Raw genomic sequence first — 26,150 nt, 5'->3', positions numbered from 1 at the left:
TGGCTTCCGACAAATACAAAAATACATTAAAATCACAGATTTAAAAGTTCCCTTTAGGTGTTTTCTAAATGTCAGGTAGTTGTTCATCTCCCTGACCTCCGATGGGAGGGCGTTCCACAGGGCGGGCGCCACTACGGAGAAGGCCCTCTGCCGGCTTCCCTGTAGCCTTGCTTCTCGCAGTGAGGGAACCGCCAGAAGGCCCTCAGCGCTGGATCTCAGTGTCCGGGCTGAACAATGGGGGTGGAGACGCTCCTTCAGGTATATAGGACTGAGGCTGTTTAGGGCTTTAAAGGTCAGCACCAACACTTTGAATTGTGCTCGGAAACGTACTGGGAGCCAATGTATGTCTCTTAGGACCGGTGTTATGTGGTCTCGGCGGCCGCTCCCAGTCACCAGTCTAGCTGCCGCATTCTGGATTAATTGCAGTTTCCGGGTCACCTTCAAAGGTAGCCCCATTGCAGTAGTCCAAGCAGGAGATAACTAGAGCATGCACCACTCTGGTGAGACAGTCCGCGGGCAGGTAGGGTCTCAGCCTGTGTACCAGATGGAGCTGATAGACAGCTGCCCTGGACACAGAATTGACCTGCGCCTCCATGGACAGCTGTGAGTCCAAAATGACTCCCAGGCTGTGCACCTGGTCCTTCAGGGGCACAGTTACCCCAGAGTCCCCCACACCTGCCCGCCCCCTGTCCCCCAGAAACAGTACTTCTGTCTTGTCAGGATTCAACCTCAATCTGTTAGCCGCCAAGTTCTCTGAAATTGTTTATCTGATCGAAAATTCGGTTCGCCACATTTCTTCACCAGTTTGCATTTCCTTAAAAAAATGTCCTCGTGTAAATTCACCAGCACATTTCTCTTAGTAGACACCATTTTGTGTGGCATTCAGACTTAATATCAGCATTTTGGCAAGCAATTTCCCCCTATATGCATTTGATATTTTGTTTTCACAGCCACATTTTTATGCACACCTTCCCCTAACATACACATCTTCATACACCATTTATTTCACTGTGGGACAGCATCACAACATTTGGAGAAGTGTGGATTTCGACTGAGGTGAAATGGGCGCAATTCAAATCATCTTTGGACTGGACCAGGCAGGGCCAGCCCTACGGCCAGGCTGGGTGGCGCAGGGCACCACGGCGCCAGCCTGCCTGGGGGGGGGCGCCGCGAGCTGCGCCCGCCCGCTGGCTGGCTGGCTGGTCCGCCGCGCGGCTGCGCCCACGGTAACTGCGCTGTGCCTGCCCGCCCGCTGCGCAGCAGCACCTGTGGCAGCCGTGCTGCGCACTGCGCCCACTCGCCCACCGCACTGGGAAACGGGGCAGGAGGGCGCCGGAGGGATCTGGCGCACCACGGCACCAGGGGCGCTTAAGACGGCCCTGGGACCAGGAATGGAGGAGAGAGGAAATTGGCAAGATGGAGGACTGGTAATTACATCTGGCAGGAGTTTATATATGTGACTATATGTGACTTTGTTTTTCAACTGCAGGCTGAGGAAAATAATCCCCAGAATTTTAATGACAGAGATAAATGGCGGAGCAGGCATCTTGTTGGGAAGTTATTTATAGCCCAGCAACTCCTTGAACGGAAGGAATGTTTTCAAAGGAGTGGAATGTGAATGGACAAAGGACGGTGGCAATAAATTATCTCTACACTCCAGGTTTGGGAACAGAGTGCTGGAAGGACTACACGTGTGAAATGGATATCTATATGTTTGTGAAACAACAAAGGTGCTGATTGCAAAGGAACAAGAAAGGTCAGCTTTGAAAATGGATTAAAATTAACAGAAGGATGAGAAGGTGATTAAAGAAGAAGAATGAAGTGGCAACATCAGGAAGCAACAGATATATGATTGTAACAGGAGCAGGAAAACTATGGTTTGTTTTTTTAAAAAATGTATTAAATCTTAATAATTTGGAACAATTTGTTATAATTTGGAAAACTAATAAAATTAATATATATTTTTAAAAAAGAATTTCAGAGGAGAGCTGCATTTTGTTTCGGGAATTGCAGGTTAAAATGCAAACTGCGGCAATTTTCTCCTCATCCCTCTTTGCAACAGATGGTTTCCACACATTCAAATTCTGCACATCATAAGCTGAGCAAGATCCACCAGTTACATGCCTAGTCAGCTTCACCCGTCACGCTTGAGATTTCGAGAGGGCCGTAAGCATCTGGGTACTTCTATTCTTCAGACGTGAGAACACAATGGTCACTGGAGCCCAAAGGAGGCCAATGATGACAGCTGCAAAATAATTATAAAAATAGTTTTCAAAATGGACGGTTTGAAGCCGGTGCCCAGACCAAGCACTCTTTGTCATCTTCCCTTCAATTCTTTTCACTCAGGCCCAGAGCAAATCTTGTAGTTTTCCCCCACACAAATGTACACACTCGCCGCAGGCAACCTCTCTTCCTCAGACATGGGCACGCAATTTTCACTGGAAGCCAAATGAGGGCAATAAAGAAAGCTGCAAAACAGAGAAAAAGAAGAAAACATACGGCTGCTCTAAGGTAATGCCCTGGTTAGCATTGTGTGTCACCTCAGTCATTTCCCTCACTGTCCTGGACAGCAAATAATGTCATATTTCCCATACATCTCAACACTTGGCCCAGTTTTGGGCGGCTGGGGGTAGGGAATAGTGGGAAGGAAAACTGGCAAAAGGCTTCATAAGACAGCTAGGTTTACTTGGCCAAAGAGGTGAATATTCAGCAGAAAGAGAGAAATGGAGAAAGACTCCATTCATGAAGGAGAGAGTGTTGGACAATGTCAAATAAACCAAGCCTGAGTCAATAAATGGCTACAAGATTTTGGCCATATATGCCCCATACATTTAAAGCACTATGATCAGTGCTTTTTTTCTGGGGGTACGCAGTGGTACACATTCCCCTAAACCAGACATAGGCAACCTTGGCCCTCCAGATGTTTTGGGACTACAACTCCTACCATCCCTGACCACTGGTCCTGTTAGCTAGGGGTAATGGGAGTATTAGTCCCAAAACACCTGGAGGGTCGAGGTTGCCTATGCCTGCCCTAAACATTTCTCCCCTCACAGAACTACAGTTCCCATCATAGGAGCCAACTCCTAGGGGCCGAAGGGTCTTTCGCTACCCCAAGAAAATATTTGAGGGGGCCAGCCCCCCTCCAAAATCAATGGGCATTGCTATTCAAATGGTGTGTGTGCACCATGTCATGTGATCGATTATGTGGGATGGGGCTTACCTGCCCCCACCCCAATATTTTATTCAAGTTGGCACCCCTGGTTCCCAGAGTTTCCCATGAAGAGCAATTGATTGCTAAACCACTCTGAGAATTGTAACTCCCAAAGGAGCAGAAAAGACTATTTATGTATGCGACTATGGCTGCACGATTGCTATTAGCCCAGAGATGGAAAGAATATAAAGTCCTGACCAGAGAAGAATGGCAGATCGAGTTGATGGACTATGCCAAAATAGCATAAATGACTGGAAGAATCAGAAATCAGGAAGACCAAAATTTTAATAAGGAATGGGGAAAATTTATAATCTATCTTAAAAAAACCATTCTAAACAGCTAACATTGTTAGTGGGATTGGAATATCACTTGTAGTTTAATGGTGAATTTTGGACCTAATGGAGATGTAAAAGATTTGGATTACAGTATTATGAAAGATGCAGGAGGAAATTACTAACAATAGGATCTATAATGGGGAGGAGGGGAGCCCAGGAGATTCTTTGGAATCTTGTTTTCATGTTGGATATGTGATTAAAAATTTCAATTTGAAAAAAACCAAATAAATAAATTAGAGAGAGAGAGAGAGAGAGAGAGAGAGAGAGAGAGAGAGAGAGAGAGAGAGAGAGAGAGAGAGAATTGTAACTCCGCGGGGAAATGGGAGTCTCATAACAACTCTCCATATCCTCGGAAGTGACTTGGAAGCATGGCTTTTTTCCAACTGAAACTTGCTGGTTCCTGCACCTCTCAGGTGGGCGCCATTGCCATCCTAGGAGAAGAAGGGTGAGTTCATGGTGAGTTTTGGCACCTCTTTTTCTAGAGAAATAAGACTGCTTGGAAGTGAGCACCATTGCATCCGGTGTCTGGGGGTGGGGCATGCAAAGGATTGAGTTGCAACCATTTGGAGGAATAAAATGTCTACTAAAATGAGCCCTGTATACCCCACCACATTTGGTAAGGCTGAACCTTAATTCTCCTCTTACCAGGTGTCAAAATACCATTCTTCTGCTTAGGAGATGACGTCCCTTCATAGTCATTTCGTGTCTCTGCCTCCTCTTCCTGGAACGTGACAGCAGGATTCTTCAGCACTCCAGACATCCCTGCCAAATTTAAAATATTATTGATTATGCAAACTTTTAAACTATATCATAACATAACTCATTCCCTTCTGGGTACAGACTTCAAACTGTTCCTCTGCTGGTGGTGGAACTTTAGATGGTAATATGTAGGTACTTCATTTACAGTACAGTCATACCTCAGGTTACAGACACTGTAGGTTGCGTCTTTTCCGGAAGTACCCAAACGGGTTACTTCTGGGTTTTGGCGCTCGCGTATGCGCAGAGACACTAAATCACGCTTTGCGCATGCGCAGAAGTGCTGAATCGCAACCCACACGTGAGCAGATGCGGCGCTGTGGGTTGTGAACGCTACAGGTTGCGAACATGCCTCCTGCATGGATCATGATCACAACCCGAGCGTTCAGTGTACTATAAAAGGTGCTAAGCCAGCCTGGTGCATTTGGGAACCTTGTGCTTATTTTACTGAGTTTGGGGGCAAGTCCAAGTCCTGATGGAATCACTGCCAGATTTCACACTTAACTTTATAAATACAATTTTTATTAAAAAAATTTCTGTTTTACAATTTTAAGTACTCATTTGTACACCAGTGACTTTCCATGGTTCGTTTTACATATCATAAATCCCTGCATATTTTACAGAAACTATACCATTCAGTATTCCATTATTGCATCCATCAAAATTAATTTACACTGTTGAATTTATCTTAATGCTGCTAGCATTTTCAGCTGTACACAGTTATTTCCCATATATTCAGTAAACGTTTTCCAATATTCTCTAAACGTATGTTCTTCTTGTTCTCTTATTCTATATCTTAAGTGTGCAAGCCGTGCATATTCTGTCAACTTAAGTTGCCATTCTTCTTTGGTTGGGACCTCAGATTTCACGCTTAACTTTAAATATGAGGGTTCTTATTTGCCCGTGAAGGAGGAACAGTGGCTGGATGGAACTAGCTGTGTTTCTTTCCCTTTATTTATTGTGTTTGCTGTTTGAACGGTTGTTCATTATCCTCCGTTTAACTTAATCCATCTGGTTACTTGCTCAGAGGCCTGACTTGCAGCTCATATTTACCCACTTTTACACTACAGTAAGTCTCATTGTGCTTGTTGGCGCTTACTGCCAGGTGAGCATTCGTGGGTTTGTAGGTGTAAGTGTTCATTTATCAACCTGGTGTATGGCAAACAGTACAGAATGTTTTCAGTGCTTTGGTAAACAGTTTAAACACCTCTGCTATAGAAATTGTCTCGAGCCTTTCAAGTGGCGGTGGGAAGAATAAGCTTATGAAGTTAGCTCCGAGATCAGTGCTGGAACTAAAATCTTCCTCTGATGAGACATTTTATATCAGCCTTCACCAACCTGGTGCCCTCCAGATGTTTTGAACACAGCTCCCACTAACCCCAGCCAAGCATAAAGGTAAAGGTGAAGGACCCCTGGACGGTTCAGTCCAGTCAAAGGCGTCTATGGGGTTGCAGTGCTCATCTTGCTTTCAGGCCGGCGTTTGTCCACAGACAGCTTTCCGGGTCATGTGGCCAGCAGGACTAAACCACTTCACAACGGAACACCGTGACAGAAACCAGAGCACACGGAAATGTCGTTTACCTTCCCACTGCAGTGATACCTATTTATCTACTTGCACTGGTGTGCTTTCGAACTGCTAGGTGGGCAGAAGCTGGGACAGGACAACGGGAGCTCACCCTGTTGCGGGGATTCAAAGCACTGACCTTTTGAATGGCAAACCCAAGAGGCTCAGTGGTTTGGACCACAGCACCACCTGTATCCCATAAACACCCGGTATAGTATATACAGTATTCAGGGTTAACAAGTGTTAGCTTAAAAGCATTAAAAAATTTTTTTGAATAGTCTACCAGATCACAGAATCATAGAATTGTAGTGTCCTGTAGAAACAAGTTTCACTTTATGTGTTCTGAGTCTCCCAACATTCAGATTCATGGGATGTCAACACATTCTAATGATGAAGGATAGGAACGCGCATCTTCCCACATGCACTGGGTCTAGTTCAGACCTTTATGGATCCTGAGTTGAGCATGAAGGCCCAAAGGAGGAGTTAAAGCGTGCTGAAAATGCCAGGTTCCCAAACAGTGGGAGCTGACCGTTGTGAAAGAAGGGCATTCCTGTTTATTGTCTGGGGCAACAGAAACCCCCTATCAGTTGCAGAGAATCCATGAAACTGGAGTGTTGATCCTAAGGATGGTTTGGCAGCACACAATGGGAACCTTGCTGAAGCTGAGCTGGTTTGGGTCTGGTTGGTACATGGATGGGAGACTGGCCTGGGACCCCCTTGAGTTCTTTCTTAGAAGAAATACCTGCATAACTTTAGAATAAAACAGTTTTCAGGGTCTCCCATGAACTTCTAAAGTGGTAGCCTGGATTTCACACTAGCAAACCTTTTCTGAAATGAAGCACTTAAAAAAACCACTTCACCTCCTATTCCAGTGGTGGCGAACCTTTTAGAGACTGAGTGCCCAAACTGCAAACCAAAACCCACTTATTTATTGCAAAGTGCCCAGAGTAGTTGAGGTTTTCGTTGAGTTTTTTTGGGGGGGAGGGGCTCCCAAAAGCTGCTGAGTTTTTTTGGGGGGAGCTGCTGACCAAAGTTTGGAGCTTTTTGGGGGGGTCGCAAAAGTTGCTTTGTTTTTTGGAGGGGACATCCCAAAGTTGGGGGGGGGGAAGGAGAACAGAAATAAATGATGAATAATACCTTCGCTGGAACTAACGTGCAGCATCGACATCATCGTCTGCCAGAGGGCCAGAGGGTTAAAAAATGAACACTATTACGCCCAATCAGAAACAGCCACTGGCACAGCAAATTGAAAAACAGACCAATTGCCAAACACAATCTCTGGCTAACAGCAAAAAAATGAAGGAAGGAAGGAAGGAAGGAAGGAAGGAAGGAAGGAAGGAAGGAAGGAAGGACAAGAAGAAAAGAGGAAGGAAGGAAGGAAGGAAGGAAGGAAGGAAGGAAGGAAGGAAGGAAGGAAGGAAGGAAGGAAGGTAGGTAGGTAGGTTCCGGGTTTCAACAGCGGATGCAGGCTGTAGCGTGCGTGTGGGGGTGGGGAGTCGGAGAACAAATGGGGAAAAAACCAACAACAGCGCAGATAGGCCAATGGCGCACATGCCAGCAGTGAGAGCTCTGCATGCCAAGTATGGCACACGTGCCATAGGTTCACCACCGCTGTCCTATTCTGTGACATATGAATGCAGTGCAAAGATGGCTGCCTTCAATTATAAATAAATGCTTCTGTTTCAATAGGCCAGGGGATGGGAAAATGTGGTTTTCTAGATGTCACTGTGCTGTAATTCCTATCATCTCTGCTCGCCAACCACGCTGGCTGGGCCTGAAGAGGACTTGGAGACTGACGAGATATGAGAGCCCCATGTTCTCCATCTGTGCTACAGGAGTTTGGGTTTCTAAAAAGTTGCTGGGAGGGCCTGTGCTTTTGAGGAGGCAACAATACTAGTGCAGCAACTTCACATCTTCGTTTGAGCACTGCAATTAATAACCAGTTCTAGGGCAGAGATTTATAATTAAAAGCTGGGTTGGAGCATCAGGCTGCAATTAAAAAATCCACACTATCTGAGCAGCGTTTGTAATTGTCTTAAGGAGACAAAGCAGTCACATCTTGGTTGCTATGCCCCCCCCCCCGCGCTTCTGTTAGGTTGACGTGTTAGGTGTGACAAAAGCTGCACCCCAGATTTTAGATATAGAGAACAGCTCTCCCACACCTGTTGGAAGGGATGCTTTCGCAACTTGGTCTGTTTCATATCTAGCTTCCAGGCAGGACGGCAACTGATACTTTATTTCATAAAAGATTTCTAAACTGCTGCCCTCGCAAGCAAAATGCCCTAAAGAAGCAACAACATGCACTATAAAACCATCAAATTAAACCCGCATTATACTCCCCTTAAAAATGAGCAGCGTAACTGTTATCACATGGGGCAGCAATTTACAAAAGGCGGATTCAGCTAAAAAAAAAGGCCGTAAGGTTTCTTTTGCAAAAAGCAACAGTGATGGAGCCAGGCATGGGAGGAAATTCAGAGCCACCCCAGAAAAATTCCTGTCTCTTGGTACCTGTCAAGCTGCTAACTGTTGTCAACAGATCAAAGAGCGGGGCATTAGAAGATGATCTTAAAGTCCAGGTAGTCTCATTCAGATGTATAGGTCATTCAGAAGGATTGAGTGAGCAGTGGTTGGAGGAACGACTCCAGAATTAGGGACGTGGGCCAGCGATGGGGGAAACCATGGACCTCAAGGTATTCCTTGACTACAAGTCCCATCATTGGCCATGCTTGCTAGGGCTGATGGCAGTTGGAGGCATCAGGTTCCCCATCCTCGAAGAAAGCTATCATGAAGTAGGAATACTTGAGACTGAGAGGTGACTTTTTCCTGAGTGGGTGACTTCAGAGGAACTGGAGTAAAACAAAAAAAAGCACCCTAGGTATTTAGGCCTGGAAGAGTGGCAAGAATAATAATGGCAGGTAGAAGAAGCAGAGCAGTTCTAGGTTTTGGGAAGAACTCCAACCCATAAGGGATGCATTCTCTTCCTCTTCTTTTCTGTTGCCACCATGTGTTCATTGGCCTCTGCAGCTGTGCCCACTCTGGACCACCTCCTAGAGTAAGAGACAGAGAGACTAAGGATGTGAAAAGGACTTCTCTTTCCCCCGCTTCCTCACCCATAGAAGGTAGGTCCGGTAGAAGCCAATGTAGCACCCTCCAGATTTTGTTGGACTACAACTACCAGCATGGCCAATGGCCAGGGATGATGGGAGTAGGAGTCCCATAGCATCTGGTGGGCACAAGGTTGGGTATTCATGGGGCAAGTGAACAGGCAGCCACAGGAAGGAAGGGGAGCATCAGGGGCAGGAGACTCCAGGGATTGGCAGTGGGTACCTTCTACTGGGGCACCAGCCTCAACAGGTACCAAATGATGCTGACCCCTGAGTCCAGTCCTGGAAATGGCTATTTACAAATACAAGAGGACGCTTCCCTTCTGATACTACCAAATGCTCATAGAAGAGGGGGAGTGAGCTGGGAACCCTAAGAGTGGATAGGTTGCCTCCGGCACTGTTGACTGTGGGATAAATATTTAAGAGATGCCTTGATAGGGTTGCCCGAGTCAGCAGAGGGCAGGATTCTTGTGCCTGTTGTCATTTGGTGCTGCTGTGGCAAGAGAAGATGCATTGACCCAATTATGAAAACAGCAGGAATCATGTCCCATCTTGGATCAGTTCCGGAATCCCTACGTAGAAGATAGCAAAAGGTTGAAGACAGTCCTGGCTTAGTGCACCAGTATTCCTCCTTGATCCAGCTTCATTCTCTCACTGCTTAACATCAGTTTTTTAAAGGAAGACTCACATAGCTCAGTGGCAGATCATGCTTCTAACACAGAAAGTCTCCATGGCGTTTTCAATTTGGAAAAGAAAGAAAGAAAGAAAAAAGAACAGACAGACAGAGTCACTGCCATTCATTGGGCTAATGGACCAATTATAGATCTGTGAAAGGTAAACTGCAGTTTCCATTATTCATTATTTTGGGGAGGTCTTTAATGCATCATGTGGATGCAGCCAGTGACATGGGTGAAATAGACTATTTCACATGTGTTGTGAGTCTATTTCACTTACGTCACTGGCGGCATCCACGTGATGCATTAAAGATCTCCCCAAAATAAAAGAATCGTGGAAACTGCAGTTTACCTTGCACAGATCTATAATAGACTTGGGAGGTAGCAAAAAAACAAAACAAAAAACTTAATAGAATGAAAATGCTAATTTCCTTGTGAAGCTGAGAAGAGTGTATAGAGGAGCTGTTAATGTATTGTAGAGTTGTCGACAAAATCTCCGGATTGTATCTCATTTCATTGCTTCATCGAAACCAGCTCCTGGCTGGCAGGTGAAAATAACCCTCTGGCCCCTGAAGGGTTCGTTTAAATATATATAGAGATACATAAATCATCCAAAGTAATTTAACCACAGAACTACCCCAAATTAGATTTATTGTTCCCTGCAAGTGTCGGTGCAGGAACCAGTTCCTAAATGCATCAAAATTAGAAAGTGGTAGAGGGCCCATTGACACTGTGGCTTTTCTGACTTGGTATAAGGCATTACTGTATATGCTAGAAGGTAAGGTAAAAAGGTAAAGGATCCCTGGATGGTTAAGTCCAGTCAAAGGCAACTATGGGGTTGTGGCACCCATCTCGCTTTCAGGCCGAGGGAGCCGGCATTTGTCCACAGACAGCTTTATGGGTTATGTGGCCAGCAGGACTGAACTGGTGCAATGGGACACCGTGACGGAAGCCAGAGAACATGGAAATGCCATTTACCTTCCTGCCAAAGTGGTACCCATTTATCTACTTGCACTGGCATGCTTTCGAACTGCTAGGTTGGGAGGAGCTGGGACAGAGCAATGGGAGCTCACCCCGTCACAGGGATTCAAACCACCAACCTTCCGATCAGCAAGTCCAAATGGGACACTGTGATGGAAGCTAGAGCACATAGAAACCCCATTTACCTTCCCACTACAGCGGTACCTATTTATCTTCTTGCAGTGGTGTGCTTTCCAACTGTCCCAGCAGGACTGAACCACCGGCCTTTTGATCGGCAAGCCCAAGAGGCTCAGTGGTTTAGACCACAGCGCCACCCGTGCTAGAAGGGTACCCATGTTAGTCAGTTACTACAAACATTAAGAAATTCGTCACACCTTAAAGACTAACACGATGTTAGTGTGTGACAGTTTTATGTGTGACTACTTCCAAAGTCTTTCATTCATCAAAACTTTTCAACAAGTTGCTGGCAGAAATTAGGATTTTATTACCTGACGGTGAATATATTCAGTCAGTCTTTTGCAAGCAAACTCTAGTCCCCTGAACCCGAATGTCAAAAAACCAAATGATCAGAGAGTATCAGTGAGAATACTTTCTCTCTACCCGCCCCGTAAATTAAGGCTTTGATTTGCTATGCAACTGGGTCAATGCATAGGCAATACATTTTCATGCCGCCGGTGCAAACATCATGGTGAAAATGCTCAAACAGAAAAGAACAAAGGGGGGAGGGAATGGGGGGGAAGGAGGTGAATTATAGAGAAGAGCTCATCTCTCAGACATGCTAAAGAGGCATTCAAAAGTTGAATGTTGAAAAGACAACCGGATACAGAGTTGGTGCAAAAAGACGGTCTGTGCTATTGAACCTGGTCTGATTTGCATCAGAAAATCTGACCTGAAATTATAGGTGGGTGGTGAACCTTTGTTTCACCAGCTGTATCCTGACAATTTTTTCCAAACAGCACAGGTGGTATTTTCAACAACTCTCTATAAGTGATCAGCTCAGACCATTAGCAAGAGAAATATAACCCTCTCCTAACAGCGGCAACGAACAGGATGCAAGGTGGCGGCGGGGGATTCTGCTCGAGGTCACAGCAAACTGTAGACACTTCTATTGCAAACATCAGTGGCCACATTCCTGGGGGCGAGATTTTGACACACTCCGAGGAAACTTGCAAAACTAGTTTGTACAGAGGTCACAGCCAACAATGCCAAAGAAAGTGTATCGCATTACAATACTGACTGCAACTCTCTGCAAAAGCTACAATCTGTCCACAGTCTCCAACCTTTTGTAGAGGAAAATGAACATCTTGGAAGATACGACAACTCTTTCTAAAACATCTCCCCCCCCCTTCAAACAAGCTCCCCTGGTCTGAAATGCACAGTATAGGATGGACTGTAGCTCACGGGCGGATCATCTTCTTGTAGGGTTGTCAGACTCAATAGTGGACAGGACTTCTGTGCCTTTCATTGCCCTGTTCTCTTTTGAGTCTGGAAACCTTAAAGAGAAACCAGCAGACCCTTTGTTTAATTTCCAAGCAAAGGGTCTGCTGGTTTCTCTTTAAGGTTTCCAGACTCAAAAGAGAGCAGGGCAATTAAAGGCACAGAAGTCCTGTCCTCTATTGAGACTGGCAACCCTATCTTCTTGGCACGCATAAGGTTCTAGGTTCAATTCCTGGCTTCTCCCATTAAAAAAAAAAGGTAGCTGGCCCATTTGGGCAAAGGGACCACTGACCCATTAAGTTCCACCTGTCCTCAGCCAGCTTCCACCTGCCTCTTTGTAGACAACCAGTCCTACGGTGGCCCAGCCAGTCAGCTTTCTCCTCCTTAGTCTCAATGTTAGCCCTTGTAGAATTCAGCAGGGAGATGGGGGGTGGGAATTAGAATTTGATGGCTCTGCCTGGCATTAGCTCTAGCGCCACCTACTGCCGGGCTCCCAGATTGGGCACCAGACACCACAGCCTTAGACTCAGCCTGAGACCCTCTTGAGCTGCCTGAGACATGGAGAGCTGCCGCTTTTCAGTTATACCAACCGTCTGCAAGCTGGTGCCCTTCAGATGCTTTGGATGAAGCATAGGCAATGGTCAGGGACGGTGGGAGTTATAATTTAAAACATCTGCAAGGCACCAGGCTGGAGGAGGGTTGGGGCAGACAATACTGGGCTGAATCATAGAATCATAGAGTTGGAAGAGACCACAAGGGCCATCCAGTCCAACATCCTGCCAAGCAGGAAACACCATCAAAGCATTCTTGACATATGCCTGTCAAGCCTCTGCTTAAAGACCTCCTAAGAAGGAGACTCCACCACACTCCTTGGTAGCAAATTCCACTGCCGAACAGCTCTTACTGTCCCATGATTCCTAGCTAAGAGGACCAGTGGTCAGGGATCATGGGAATTGTAGTCCAAAACATCTGGAGGGCCGAAGTTTGGGGATGTCTGGGCTAGATGAACAAATACCGCATTTACTCGGGTCCAATTGCACCATCAAATCTAATGTGCGCCTCAATTTCCAGAACCTTGAAACCCCAAAAGTATTTGCCAGCAAATGTAAATGTGCCAATGAATCTAATGCATACCTTGTTTTTTTGCAACGTCATTTGGCCGAAAAAGGTGAGCATTAGATTCAAGTAAATACAGTATGAAGCAGCCCCCTTTGGTCCTTCGACTGGCAGATACAAATTGCTTGATCACTGCAATTCATAAGAATGCATTTCCAGGTTTCCCCGCCCTCCCCTGTAACCAGTAATCTTGCTTTCCTGCTCTGAAAAAGAACTTTTGGAAAGATTAAAAACAAGCTTCTCACAAGTTTTGATGAAGCATGATATGAGGTGAAAAGTGGCTGGAATAAAAATTCTCAATTTTCTGAAAACCTGGAACTGATCCCTTCCCATCATCACCACTAAAATCACTGTTCTGTTCATATCCCAAACAATGCTAAATTTGTTGAGGATCTGTTTGGTGAAACACCACGTTTTGAAATGCAAAAATTAATCCTACTATAAATATGCAGTTTCATCTTCCCAGCTCCCCTGGAAATTGTTTGGGTATTTATGCTTTTCCTCATCTTACATAAGTAAGAAAAACTATTTTCGTGTGATGCTCTAATCTACGAAGTGAGCATGCTGTGTGCCGTTTGTGATTCTGATCTCATTTCCTCAAACTCACTGAACATTTGTGTCAAAGTCAGCAAATGGTCCATGATCCTGTCTTACATTTCCTGATCCTCAGCAGGTCCTGACCCAGTTCCTACTGTAATCCATCAGAGAACACTCCTGGAAACCATTCCGTTCTAATCACTTTAAAAATAATAATATTAGAACTCATTCAGAAAATCCAAGCCTTTTAATTCCCCACAACCAGGAGCCAAGGAGAGATTGAAATGACAACGGGACCAGGATTTGGGAACGTTGACATGAACAGGAGGACAAGAAGTCATGCGGCAAATACGTGGAGCAAACAGATTTCTGTTCTCTTCTCCAGCTGACAAATAGGGACTCAAAGCAGTTGAAGATTAAAGGTGGATACATACAACCAGTTTTTCAAAGGTTCTAAAAACTCAGCTTTGTTCATGTCTGCAATGATGATCTAAATTGGTCTTATGAATTCCAGAGCTGCCATGGCTGCCATGGGTTTCTCAACTGCTCAAACGTTGGTGCCAATGTTATCAGATGGCACCTACATTGTCCTGTTTAGATTGCAGCATTTCACAATGACATAAAGGCCACTCACACACACTGGGCATCATGTGCTGATCATGGCACCTGGAAAGAAGCCAGCAAATGAACCCGAATCACCGAATTGTAGCCCAGTTTGGGGTGGGCTTTAAATAAACCTGGCAACCGGCATTGGAGCAAGTTGCTTCCACATTATGTTGTTTGTTTATCATATCATATCATCATATCGAATCCCACCTTTCAGGGTGCAAATTCCTTCAAAGAGGCTTACAAGTAACTTTAAAATGCATTCATAAAATCATGCAAGGCAGTATCCCAATCTAACATGTCATCAGGATCCTTCCCATATGGCAGCTGCACTTTGGTTTCTGAATGTTTTGGAAGTCGAATGGAACAGATTCTGTTTGACTTCCAAGGTATGACTGTAGTTTCTTCAATATTCACTGAAAGAGACGAAGGAATGTGGTCTCTCTTAGATAATGGCATTGCTCCAAGTAAAGTCCCACCCCCTCAGTCCCTCCTATTCTACGTCACCCTTGTGCTGGCTGATCTGTGCTTCCTGCCTCTGAGTTTTCTGTTCTGCTGCTTTCAAGGCATGCCTGGTTCGGGGTGTGTGTGTCAGGAATGCTTTCAAGAGACACCGAGTCTGTTAGCTGCCTCTCCCCTGGTGCTTCTTCTTCTTCCTGCTGCTCCCTCAATATTTCCCAGCTTCTCCTCTCTGCAGCCTCTGAACTATGATCTTCTGCAAACTTCTGTTCTAAATCTATACTGTCCTCTTCTTCTTGGGAATGTGCAGGAAGAGGGGGGGGCGGTCCCAACCATTCCTCCCCAGTCCAGCCCCTGACACTCTTTCTCCTGGGATCCTTCCCACAGGGCAGTTAATGGCAGGTAGCCCTGCCACCCCAACCGGGGCAGCTTCTGGAGTCTTCTTTGCATTCATCCCCCCATCTTTAGTGATTTATTTGTTCAATTTGAAAACCATGCTTCACTACTTAATGTCCTCGGGTGGTACAAAATAATGCAATTAGAGAGCAAGACATTCATTATTTTTTTTAATTAAAATCTTCGAAACCTCAGTCATTACTTTAAAATAATAGTTAGACATCATGACATCACTCCGGCGGAAGGCAAACATTGATACATCTAGACTCAAACACATCAGTCTCAGTATCTCTAAATGGCCCTATGGTGAGGTCAGGACAGTCCAAATGGAGCAGGTGTGGGCTTTCCCTGCCTCCCTTGAATTCTCGACACCTTTTTCTACAGGGCAGTTAGTGGAAGATGGCCTGGAGGTAGGAGGGGACAGTCCACCTGGAGCAGGCTTAAGGTCTTCTTTGCCTGTCTCCTCCTCTCTCTTTTTTGGGCTCCTTCCCATACAGAGTGGGTGGTACAGCCTAATTAAACTTGCAGGCTGAGGGTAGGCTACATCTCCTAGCCTAAAAACTAGTTCAGCTCTGCTTATAGAGAGGTTGCAGGATCTGGTTCCTGGTAGATTGAGAGGGCAAGGCTCAACGGCATCTGTTTGTGGTGCTTTGGCATGGGAGTTTCTGCGGTAAGACAGAGAAGACATTTAGACCAACTTGTAGAAACGTATCTTTGAATTTCACTCCATGAATATCCCACCTTTCTCCCATCATGGAACTCTAGTGATTCTGTTAGGGAGCTCAAAGGGTTTCATTATGGAACTCAAGGGATTCCACCATGGAACTAGATTTGGGTTCTCAAGTGGCCTCCCCTACAATCGAGGGACTGGCCAAACCCAGACCAGCTTAGCTTCAGCCAAGTGGCGACACCATGTACTTTCATGCACAGCTCAGGACCACAATACCTCAAGGACTGCCTCTTTCCATATGAACCTACCCAGACCCTGAGATCATCATCTGAGGCCCTTCTTCATGTGCCTCCTCAAGAGATCCAGAGGGTGGCAACACGAGAATGGGCCTTCTCTGCAGTGGCTCCCCATCTGTGGAATGCTCTCCCCTGGAAAGTTCTCCTGGTGCCTTCATCATTATACACCTTTAGGTGCCAGGCAAAAACATTCCTTTTTAATGTTAATCTGATGCACATCCTATGCCCTTTTAATAGGTGTGGGATTTTTTTGGAGGGGGGACTATTGGGTTGTTTTTATTTTTATTGTGTATTTTATGGTTTTATATATTGATTTTAAGGGACCCAGGTGGCGCTGTAGTTAAATCACTGAGCCTAGGGCTTGCTGATCAGAAGGTCAGCAGTTCGAATCCCTGTGACGGGGTGAGCTCCCGTTGCTTGGTCCCAGCTCCTGCCAACCTAGCAGTTCAAAAGCACGTCAAAATGCAAGTAGATAAATAGGAACCGCTACAGCGGGAAGGTAAACGGCATTTCCATGTGCTGCTCTGGTTTGCCAGAAGCGGCTTTGTCATGCTGACCACATGACCTGGAAGCTATACACCGGCTCCCTCGGTCAATAATGCGAGATGAGCGCGCAACCCCAGAGTCGGTCACGACTGGACCTAATGGTCAAGGGTCGCTTTACCTTTACCTATATTGATTTTATTCTGTGAACCGCTCTGAGACCCCCGAGTAGGTATATAATTTCAAATAATAATAATAATAATAATAATAATAATAATAATAATAATAATGCATCTTGCCTTGGGTTACATCTTTTCACACGTAACATAATATGGCATGGGGTACAGCTTTCATGCACAATAGCATTCTCTGTCTCAATCTGTACACCAACGAGGACATAATGTAAGGTTATCAGATGTCCCCGTTTCCCAGGAACAGTCCTTGGATGTGCAAATCAGTCCCTATTCAAAATCCATTGAAGTTGAAAAGTGTCCCCGGATTCATTGGAAAAAAAACCTGGTAACCTTAACGTGGAGCAGAAAGAAGACCCAAGGCAGAAAGAAGGATAAGAGAGGATTCTGGAGAGCTAGGCCCAGTCAAGCTGTTGCCTTCAGCTAGAAGAAGTCCTATAAAATCAATGGGATTGAGTAGGCCCTGAGATTATAAACAACCCAAGCCACTTTAGGAAGTACCTTCCCAAGAGAGTGGGCTCTCAACAAGGGTCTGCATCACTGCCTGGTTCTTTTCCTTACCCGCTGGGAGTTGTCTCACCCTGGTGTTTGAGGAGCTTTCCTTCTTCAGCATAGGTGACTTTTCTTCCTCTGAGGAGCGGTTCACCTCCAGCAACCCAGAACCCTCTTGGCCTAATCTCTTCACAAGCATCCCTCCGATGGTGCTCCGAGAAACCAGGCTCAGGATTGCTCTCCCTTTCAGGCTGATTTTCCTCTTTGCTCTCCTCTTTGCTCTCTTCAGCAGCCCAAAGGAGAAGTGGAAGATCACCAAGCTGGAGAGGCTCGCCAGGAAAAGGCAGCCAAGCACATAAAGGACAAAGGAGAGGACGGAAGCCACTGTTAAATCTGCAGCCATGAGGAACAGCTGGTGGGAGCCGATCGCCATCGTCCCCAAAGGACTTTCCTCTTTTATATACACCTCTGCTGCTTTGCTCAGAAGTTTGCAGAGAAACCTTCTGGGAGGTGCACTCTATGCAATTAGGTCATTATAAAGCTAGCTGGCCTCCTGAAACATGCAAAAGCAAGTCACAGCCCTGCTGGGAGGATGAATCACCCTTCTAGCTATAGCTGCAAAACAGCATTTCAAAACCACACTCGCTGCAGAGCGCGCCAGAAGGGGTTGCAGTGTCTGACATTGCTACACTGCGGTTTGTATTTAGGACTTGCTTGGTTGAAGTCCAAGAATTGTTTCCACAAGGGAAACAATGACCTGTCTTTATTACTGGGAAAGTTTTACTTTCTTTCTTTTCTTCTTTCCCTCCCCCTCCCTCCCTCCCTCCCTCCCTCTTTTTTACAAATGCCTTTCTCAAAAACATGTCACATTCTGATTTGGAAAAATGCACTTCATTAAAACGGACACTGCCCTGATACTTTACAAGAAGGCAATATATACTGTTATAAATAAATCTAAATAAATAAATGAACCTGAACTGTGTATTTTGACGTGTGTGTGTGTGTTCTGCTAAAAAATACGGTGCCTCTCAATTTGAAGAGGGATTCTTCCAGAAGCTCTTTCCAGTCAGCTAATTCAGGGAGTCTAGAGCAGGGGTCAGCAAACTTTTTCAGCAGGGGGCCGGACCACTGTCCTTCAGACCTTGTGGGGGGCTGGACTATATTTTGAAGGGGGGGGGAGAACGAATTCCTATGCCCCACAAATAACCCAGAGATGCATTTTAAATCAAAGCACACCATCTACTCATGTAAAAACACCAGGCAGGCCCCACAAATAACCCAGAGATGTATTTTAAATAAAAGGACACATTCTACTCATGTAAAAACACACTGAATCCTGGACCATCCGCAGGCTGGATTTAGAAGGGGATTGGGCCAGATCCGCCCCCCGGGCCTTACTGTGCCTACCCATGGTCTAGAGCAGGCACCCCCAAACTGTGGCCCTCCAGTTGTTTTGGCCTACAACTTCCATGATCCCTAGCTAACAGGACCAGTGCTTTTTTCTGGCGGCAGTGGTGGGGGGCAGGGGTACGCATACCCCTAAACATTTTGTGAATCTAAGTTTGGCTTCATTGAGGGGGAGTATTTCAATATGAGTAGGAAAATGAGAGTACCCCTAAACACTTTTTTTAAAGAAAAAAGCACTGCTTACTATTATTCCTGCAAAATATATAGAGCAAATGTTTTTAAAGCCAAATTTCTTTTTTTCGATACTCAAAAGATCGTATCTCTTAGTGAAACATTTAAATACAACAACAGCACCATCTGTTGGCCACTGCTGTCTATTATGAGAATGAGCAAAATGACATACTGTATATGTAATTCAATATGCTAAATAAAGGTAAAAGTTAAAATGTCAAAGGACCCCTGGACAGTTAAGCACAGTCAAAGGCGACTATGGGGTTGCGGCACTCATCTCGCTTTCAGGCTGAAGGAGCTGTTGTTTGCCCACAGACAGCTTTCTGGGTCATGTCATGTGGCCAGCAGGACTAAACTGCTTCTGACGCAATGGAACACTGTGACGGAAGCCAGAGCGCATGGAAACGCCATTTACCTTCCTGCCACAGTGATACCTATTCATCTACTTGCACTGGCGTGCTTTTGAACTGCAAGGAGCTGGGACAGAGCAACGGGAGCTCACCCTGTCATGGGGAAGCCCAAGAGACTCCGTAATTTAGACCACAGCACCACCCACATCTCATAAATATAAAGGTAATAACCAATGAATGCATTGTGGCACATGTTTTGCTGGCTCAAGCCCACTTCTGACTTGCCACTTCGCCCTTATGCAATGCTTTGAGTGGGATTCAATGGCTGCCCCGAGGGGGCAATGGGCCCACTCTGACTCATGGCAGGTGGGTGCAGAGCCCAGAGGACAGCCCTCACCATTTCTTCCCTAAGCAGGCAATGCATTCCTTGGAGGCCAGATCTGCTGCCCCTGTGGATCCTGCCACCTGAGGCAGTTGCCTCACCTTTCCTCATGGGTGGGCCAGCCCTGCCTGAAACAAATACAACATTGCTACAGCAACGTTCCTGAAGCCCGAGGAGCCGGCAGACACCTGACACTCCAAAGAACCTCCCCTGAGATGAGCGGAATGGGAGGTTCCCAGAAAGAAGCGGCTTGAGGACGTCTGTGGAGCTGATGCTCTCGACTTCTGTGCTAACAGTCACCCTCAGAATCAAGCCCTGAGAAGTGTACGGATATCAGTGCTAGCGACTTAACTAATGCCTCCTGCTCCTCCATCAATGCTAAAATCTTGCCAGGCCCAGGAGCAGGCATTTGCGATCGCACACACAATATTGGTTTGGAAGCCTCCAGCCAGATTAATTAAGATAGCTTTTATTACATGATGGGAAGGCTCCAATTGCATGTTGCAAGGCGTCCTCCGATTCTTTCCTCCACAGTAATTTCTTTTAATTAAAAAAACACCCATGCCAGCCATGGGCAGGTGGCCTCTTGGTGTGAGAAGCTGGCATCTAGGGTGGCAGCTGAGCAACCCTCAGTGAACATTGCAGGACCAGGCATTAGGCTCCCCATACCCCAACCCATATAAATAAGAGACCAATAAATAAGACTGGTTTGGGGTCAAAACAGGCCACAACTTTATTGAATACAGATGAATGGGGTTTGGCTTGGCCGTGTGGCAATCTAAATACTTCCAGCCTGCCCACAGGAAGTGACGTGTGGTCAATCCAGGCAGGGGTTCCTAAGACTTACATCCAATAGGGTGATCCCCACAGGGACCGCTGTCTGGGGGAATGGCTTTGCCCCTGGTCCTCCTGGGCACATGGACATGGCCACTTCCCCCGTATCCCTTTAACGGGATACCCCAGCGTTTGGAGCAGAAGGCGGAGACTACAACCTCCCCTCCATCCAAGACAATGGATTGCCCCAATGCCCAACCAGTTATGGCGATTGCTATGAGGTAGGCAAAACCACCGGGTCAGAGCCAATTCACCTGGTGGGCAAATTCCATAAAGGTAAAGGGACCCCTGACCATTAGATCCAGTCGTGACCGACTCTGGGGTTGCGGCGCTCATCTCGCGTTATTGGCCGAGGGAGCCGGTGTACAGCTTCCGGGTCATGCGGCCAGCATAACAAAACCGCTTCTGGCAAACCAGAGCAGCACACGGAAACGCCGTTTACCTTCCCACTGTAGCGGTACCTGTTTATCTACTTGCACTTTGACATGCTTTCGAACTGCTAGGTTGGCAGTAGCTGGGACAGAGCAACGGGAGCTCACCCCGTTGCAGGGATTCGAACTGCCAACCTTCTGATCGGCAAGCCCTAGGCTCAGTGGTTTAACCCACAGCGCCACCTACATCCCTACCTGGCCCCATAAAGAACGGCGACCACCGTAGCCACAGCAAAGTCATTGACTATCAGCTTAAACCGAAGGTGGGTGGGTAAGGAAAACCGGTGAAGGAACAAACAGTGCCCCGGGTGTGGGCTGCTAAAATGGCCAAGGGGTGGACTCAAGAGAAGCCTTCTCCATCAGCTCCGCCCCCTGATGTGTTCTTGTTCTAGTCTTCTATATATTGCTTTCCAAAATAGAAAAGAAAAGGATGTCCATCGGATCTCTTCAGAGCACAAAGAGTGACTGGCAGAATATACGAAATGCATAATATAACCAAAGGTATTAGCCTGCTGTCTGAAGACCTCTTGTTTGTTTCTCTGGTTGTGTCTAATTCTTGCCTCATTGTGGCTATCTCAGTGCAGTGCAATCCTGCACACCTGGAAGTCATTGAGTTACTCGAGAGTGTATCCCATTGAATTCATGGGAAATTACTTCTGAATAAACCTGAATAACATTTGCCTGCACAGCTGTAATACTCGGTTCAGCCCGAGCAAAGCTTCATGTTTGAAACAGCAGAAACACAGTGTTAAATCCCATCTCTAACAGAAGAGGAGGATTCTAGGAGACAATCTCACCCCCAGTCTGTCTCTGCACAATTTTGTAGCTATTAACAAGCTCTGGGTTCATGTCTGAAATCCAAGAATATTTCCCTGTCTCCTTTGAGACAGCGAGAATTTTCTGCCCCATTTCCTTCTCTTCTGAAAAGCGATGCTACAAATATGCCCAAACGTTACCAAAAAAAGGCACATATTTCTCTGTGCATCATTGAAAGGGGAGGGGCTTGCACCATTTGATAGGAAATGAGACTCTGCATAGCCATGTAGACACTTCTTTGACGTATAGATGCTTTGAGGAAAGTATACACGGCCACTAGAACTAGTGAAATCTGGGATGCCTGTGAATAGTCTTTTATGTTTGTCAATGATGTTTCCATAATAATCCTGAGCTCAGAGAGAATAAACAGCAAGTTGACAGATGGATTATCTATTCCCTCCAGCCAATAGAAGGATCCTCTCTTTTTGCACAGCCTCATTATGCCACTTAAACGACACTTCAAAAGGCAGTGAATACTAGACTAAAATTTAATTTTGCATTCAAAGCCTCCTTTGGATCAGTAGTGACAGATTTAGCCGTTGCAAGCATGTTCATGGAATTGCTACATAGGATCTCTTCCTCCCCCCAGGGCTGCAACACTTCAACAGGAAGGTACAGCAACTGGGGCTTTCAGTGGAATTTCTCTGCTCAATGTCCTTACAATCTGCCAAAGCCACAGTCATAACTAGGTTGTGGGACATTGAGTGACAAGAACTTATAGCGGCAGCAGGCAAAACATGTTCCCCCCTTCTTTTCCACCTCCCGTGGGCTCATGAAACAAAACCTAATTATCTCGACTTTCTACTGAACCCTCAAGAAAGAAGGGCATTTTCGTTGGCCAGGTTCAACGCAAACCCATCGAACCTCCTGTGGGGAAGGTTCTCGGGCAGGGCGGAGGGTGAGAGGATCTGTCCGTGTCATGACCCCCAGGTGGAAAGCCTTCTACATATGGTTCTTCATTGTAAACTTTACGACGACCTTCATCAACAATTCCTGGACCGGCTCTGCATCCCCAGAAGGAGACCAGAGCGGGAAATCTTACAATTCCTATTGTTGGGGAAGGACCAGGTGCTCACCAAGACAGTGGCTCATTATCTTCATTTGCTATTTTCTCGTCGTTATATTCTGCAGTCGTCTGAATTATTAGAAGCCCCAATGTAGTGAAAGCGGATAGCGGAATACTCCCTTCTCTCTCTTAACACAGCGTTTGCCACAGTGATAGTTTTAATCTGTTATTATTTTGTCTGTGTGTTTGTTTGATGCCAATAAAGGTTTTACTTACTTACATAGGACCTTAGAGAATAGGGATGGTGGACCAGTGGCTTCCCAGATGTTCCCAGATGTTGGACTACAACTCCCATAAATCCCTTACATTTTCCATGTTGGCTGAGCCTGTTGGGTTCCCTAACTCCCAGTAAATTAGCAAAAATGCATAAGACAAGATCAAATCTCTGTTGGAAATGTAAGGGAAAAGAGGGTACCTTTTATCATATGTGGTGGATATGTAAGGTAATGAAAGCATTTTGGGAAACAACATATAATGAACTGAAAAAAATGTTTAAAATAACTTTTTTTATTTTTTTAAAAAACAACCTTGACATTTTCCTTTTAGAAATTAGAGGTACCAAAATCTCGAATGAACAGAAAAGACTTTTTAAGTATGCAATGAAAGCTGCACAGATTTTACTAGCCCAGAGTTGGAAAGATGACGAAGTCCCAATTAGAGAAGAATGGCAGACTAAGTTGATGGACTATGCCAAAATGGCAAAAACTGACTGGGAAAATCAGAAACCAAGATGATCAAAACTTTAATAAGGAATGGGGAAAATATATAGCTTACCTTAAATACCACTGTAAACAGTTAAAATCTTTATTAAAATTTTAATAACACTTGTAATAACAAAATAAAAAAATTCCTTCAGTAGCACCTTAAAGACCAACTAAGTTTATATTTTGGTATGAGCTTTCGTGTGCATGCACACTTCTTCAGTAATAACAGATATGATTGAAATGGAAACATAAAATTTTAGATTATTTTAAAAGATGTAGTAAGAAAACTATAATAATAAGACCCGCAAAGGGGGAGGTGGGAAGTTAAGGGGATTCGAGGGAATCCTGTATGTAGATAATAAGATGTGTTATGAATGTGGATGTTTTCATTGAATGATTCAATAGGGAACTGACTTAAAAGTACTCCAGAAATCACATTCCGGCCACCCTGCAAATCTTCTTTAATCAGAAGCTGATTAACTGGGCAGCAAAAATGGATATTGCTAATTTTCAAAATGGACATTTCCTTTTGACTTCCCCTTTGTTCTGTATGAGGACAGATGTGCTTTTTAAACCAAACAATAGGGGCGAAATTCACTAAGCTCAAGCGTTCAAAGTTCAAGAGAACAAACACAATATTGGATGGGAATTAAATTGCTTTCGTCCACCAGCATGTTCTGCCGCTATAAAAACATGTCAGAAAGATTTTGTAGCTTCAGCTCTAGGAAAGCTTGCGTGCAAACGGGAGTGAAAGGCGGAGAGAGTGAAAGGCGCAGGTAATGCAAACAGTCTGCTTTTGATATTAGAGATTATTCTTGCAAACATTATTCTCTCTCGATACTAGTGCCTGAGCGTGTCCGTGCCTGTTGCTGATATCTTAGTGCCAGGGTTATTTTGGCAGGGGTTGTTTTGCAGGGGTGTGCCATTTCTGTGTTGTCTTTTTAATGTTGCGCCTTCTTGGAAAAGGCTTGAAGTTACCATAGCAAGAACAATGCATTATTATTTACAGAGACTCATCATATACCAGTAGTAACACTCCTCTTGCAGATGATCCAAGCAACACTCAAAACAATAATGCTTTCCAGCCTAACTGATGACCGACTACCAGAACTATTAGATATTCCTAGAATGTTGGTTGTTTTTTTAAAAAAACTATTTATACTTTTCAATTTATACATTTCATTAGTTTTGCAATCAAATTTAATACATCAAAGTTTGACTTCCTTCCCCCTCTTTCTGCGGTTCTTTAAATTTCTTTTTTCATATCTTCTGCATATCCAAATTAACTTAATTTGCTCATTTATTCATCTACTTTAAATATATATACTCTTATAAAACTGCAGTTTGTTACAATAATCCTGCAAATGTTTTTATCTGTTTGCAATTTATCTGTAAATATTCGATAAACCATTTCCATTCTTTTATAAAAAGTTTGCTATCTTGATTTCTTATTCTTCTGGTAAGTTTTGCCATTTCTGCATATTCCATAAATTTTTGTTTCTATTCTTCCTTTGCTGGGAATTCTGCTTCTTTCCACTTTGGGGCAAGTACCGTTCTTGCTACTTTAGTAGCATACATGAATAAATTTCTATACAATTTAGGTAGTTCTGTCCCTATAATTCCCAAAAGAAAAGCTTCTGGTTCTTTTAATACAAAGGTTATTTTGAACATCCTTTTCAATTCATTGTATATCATTTCCCAGTAAGCTTCAACCTTACTATAAGACCACCGCATATGATAAAAAGAACCTTATTTCTCTTTACTTTTCCACCACTTGTTTGATTTAGATTTATACAATTTTGCCAGTTTAATCAGTGTTAGATACCAATGATATATTATTTTCATATAATTTTCTCTCAAACCATATCATGCTGTAAATTCTATATCCATATTCCACAATCGTTCCCATGCTTCCATATCTATATTATGACTGATATCTATTGTCCAGGGTATCATTGAGGATTTTCCTAGATATGCCTAGCCTTGATTACCTAGTTCTTCCCAAGGTGAGGGGAAGAGGACATAGCTAAGTCTGGCTGGACAGCTTACTCTATAGTATTAACCCCTTCATGCATGTTGGCATGTTGGCTATATGAGGACAGTTACCCCACAGGGATAACCATCTTCCCTGATCATTGACCATTATCATAACTCCCGTCTTCCCTGATCATTGACCATGCTGGCTGGAACTGATGGAAGTCAGAGTACAATTATACCAGGAAGGTCATAAGTTCTCCCACCCTGAAGTAGGGATTCCTTCTTGGATATAGTCCCATGTTAAAATCTCATTGCAATATCTTCCCCGGCCCTCTCCCAATGCTAACCTTCTTTGAGGAATGTGTCAGGAGGAGAAAATGACAAAGGAACATTTTTCTTTTCTTTTGAGATGCAGAAGAGGTTTTTATCCATGCTGATTTTTCCAGCTCCACCACATCAAATCACTTTGAGTAGCAAGAAGATGTTTGGGACTTGGCACAGGCAGGAGGTTGAGCTCCTCAGTTCCCAGAACAGTTTCTATAAAGCCTCTGTTGAACTGAGTATCTTGACTTCCTTCTTTTGTCTTTTTACATAATTTTCTACTCAAAGGCAGCTGGCATGTATTCAGAAGCAGAGCATAAGAT

General features: G+C 44.8%; 1 protein-coding gene across 3 annotated transcripts; it reads right to left on the bottom strand.

Annotated features, from left to right (window-relative positions):
* Positions 1-1,240: 1,240 nt before the first annotated feature.
* On the bottom strand, positions 1,241-17,976 carry LOC118082492 (uncharacterized). 3 transcript variants are annotated; one of them, XM_035110083.2, is made up of 3 exons: positions 17,378-17,974; positions 4,192-4,308; positions 1,241-2,468 (listed from the first exon to the last, which is right to left on the bottom strand). In XM_035110083.2, exons 1-3 carry the CDS (start codon positions 17,739-17,741, stop codon positions 2,329-2,331), a joined length of 621 nt encoding a protein of 206 aa, XP_034965974.2. In that variant the 5' UTR covers positions 17,742-17,974; the 3' UTR covers positions 1,241-2,328. The 3 variants fall into 3 exon arrangements, with proteins under 3 accessions (XP_034965974.2, XP_034965975.1, XP_060128402.1); XM_035110084.2 differs by having other exon boundaries at positions 1,241-2,245; positions 17,378-17,972; XM_060272419.1 differs by lacking the exons at positions 1,241-2,468; positions 4,192-4,308 and adding an exon at positions 12,228-15,841 and having other exon boundaries at positions 17,318-17,976.
* Between the last annotated feature and the right edge of the window lie 8,174 nt (positions 17,977-26,150).

Source organism: Zootoca vivipara, chromosome 3, assembly GCF_963506605.1.
Source record: "Zootoca vivipara chromosome 3, rZooViv1.1, whole genome shotgun sequence".
NCBI lineage: Eukaryota > Metazoa > Chordata > Lepidosauria > Squamata > Lacertidae > Zootoca > Zootoca vivipara.
The sequence above is the reverse complement of the archived record's forward strand: the minus strand, read 5'-3'. Positions and strand labels throughout refer to the sequence as shown.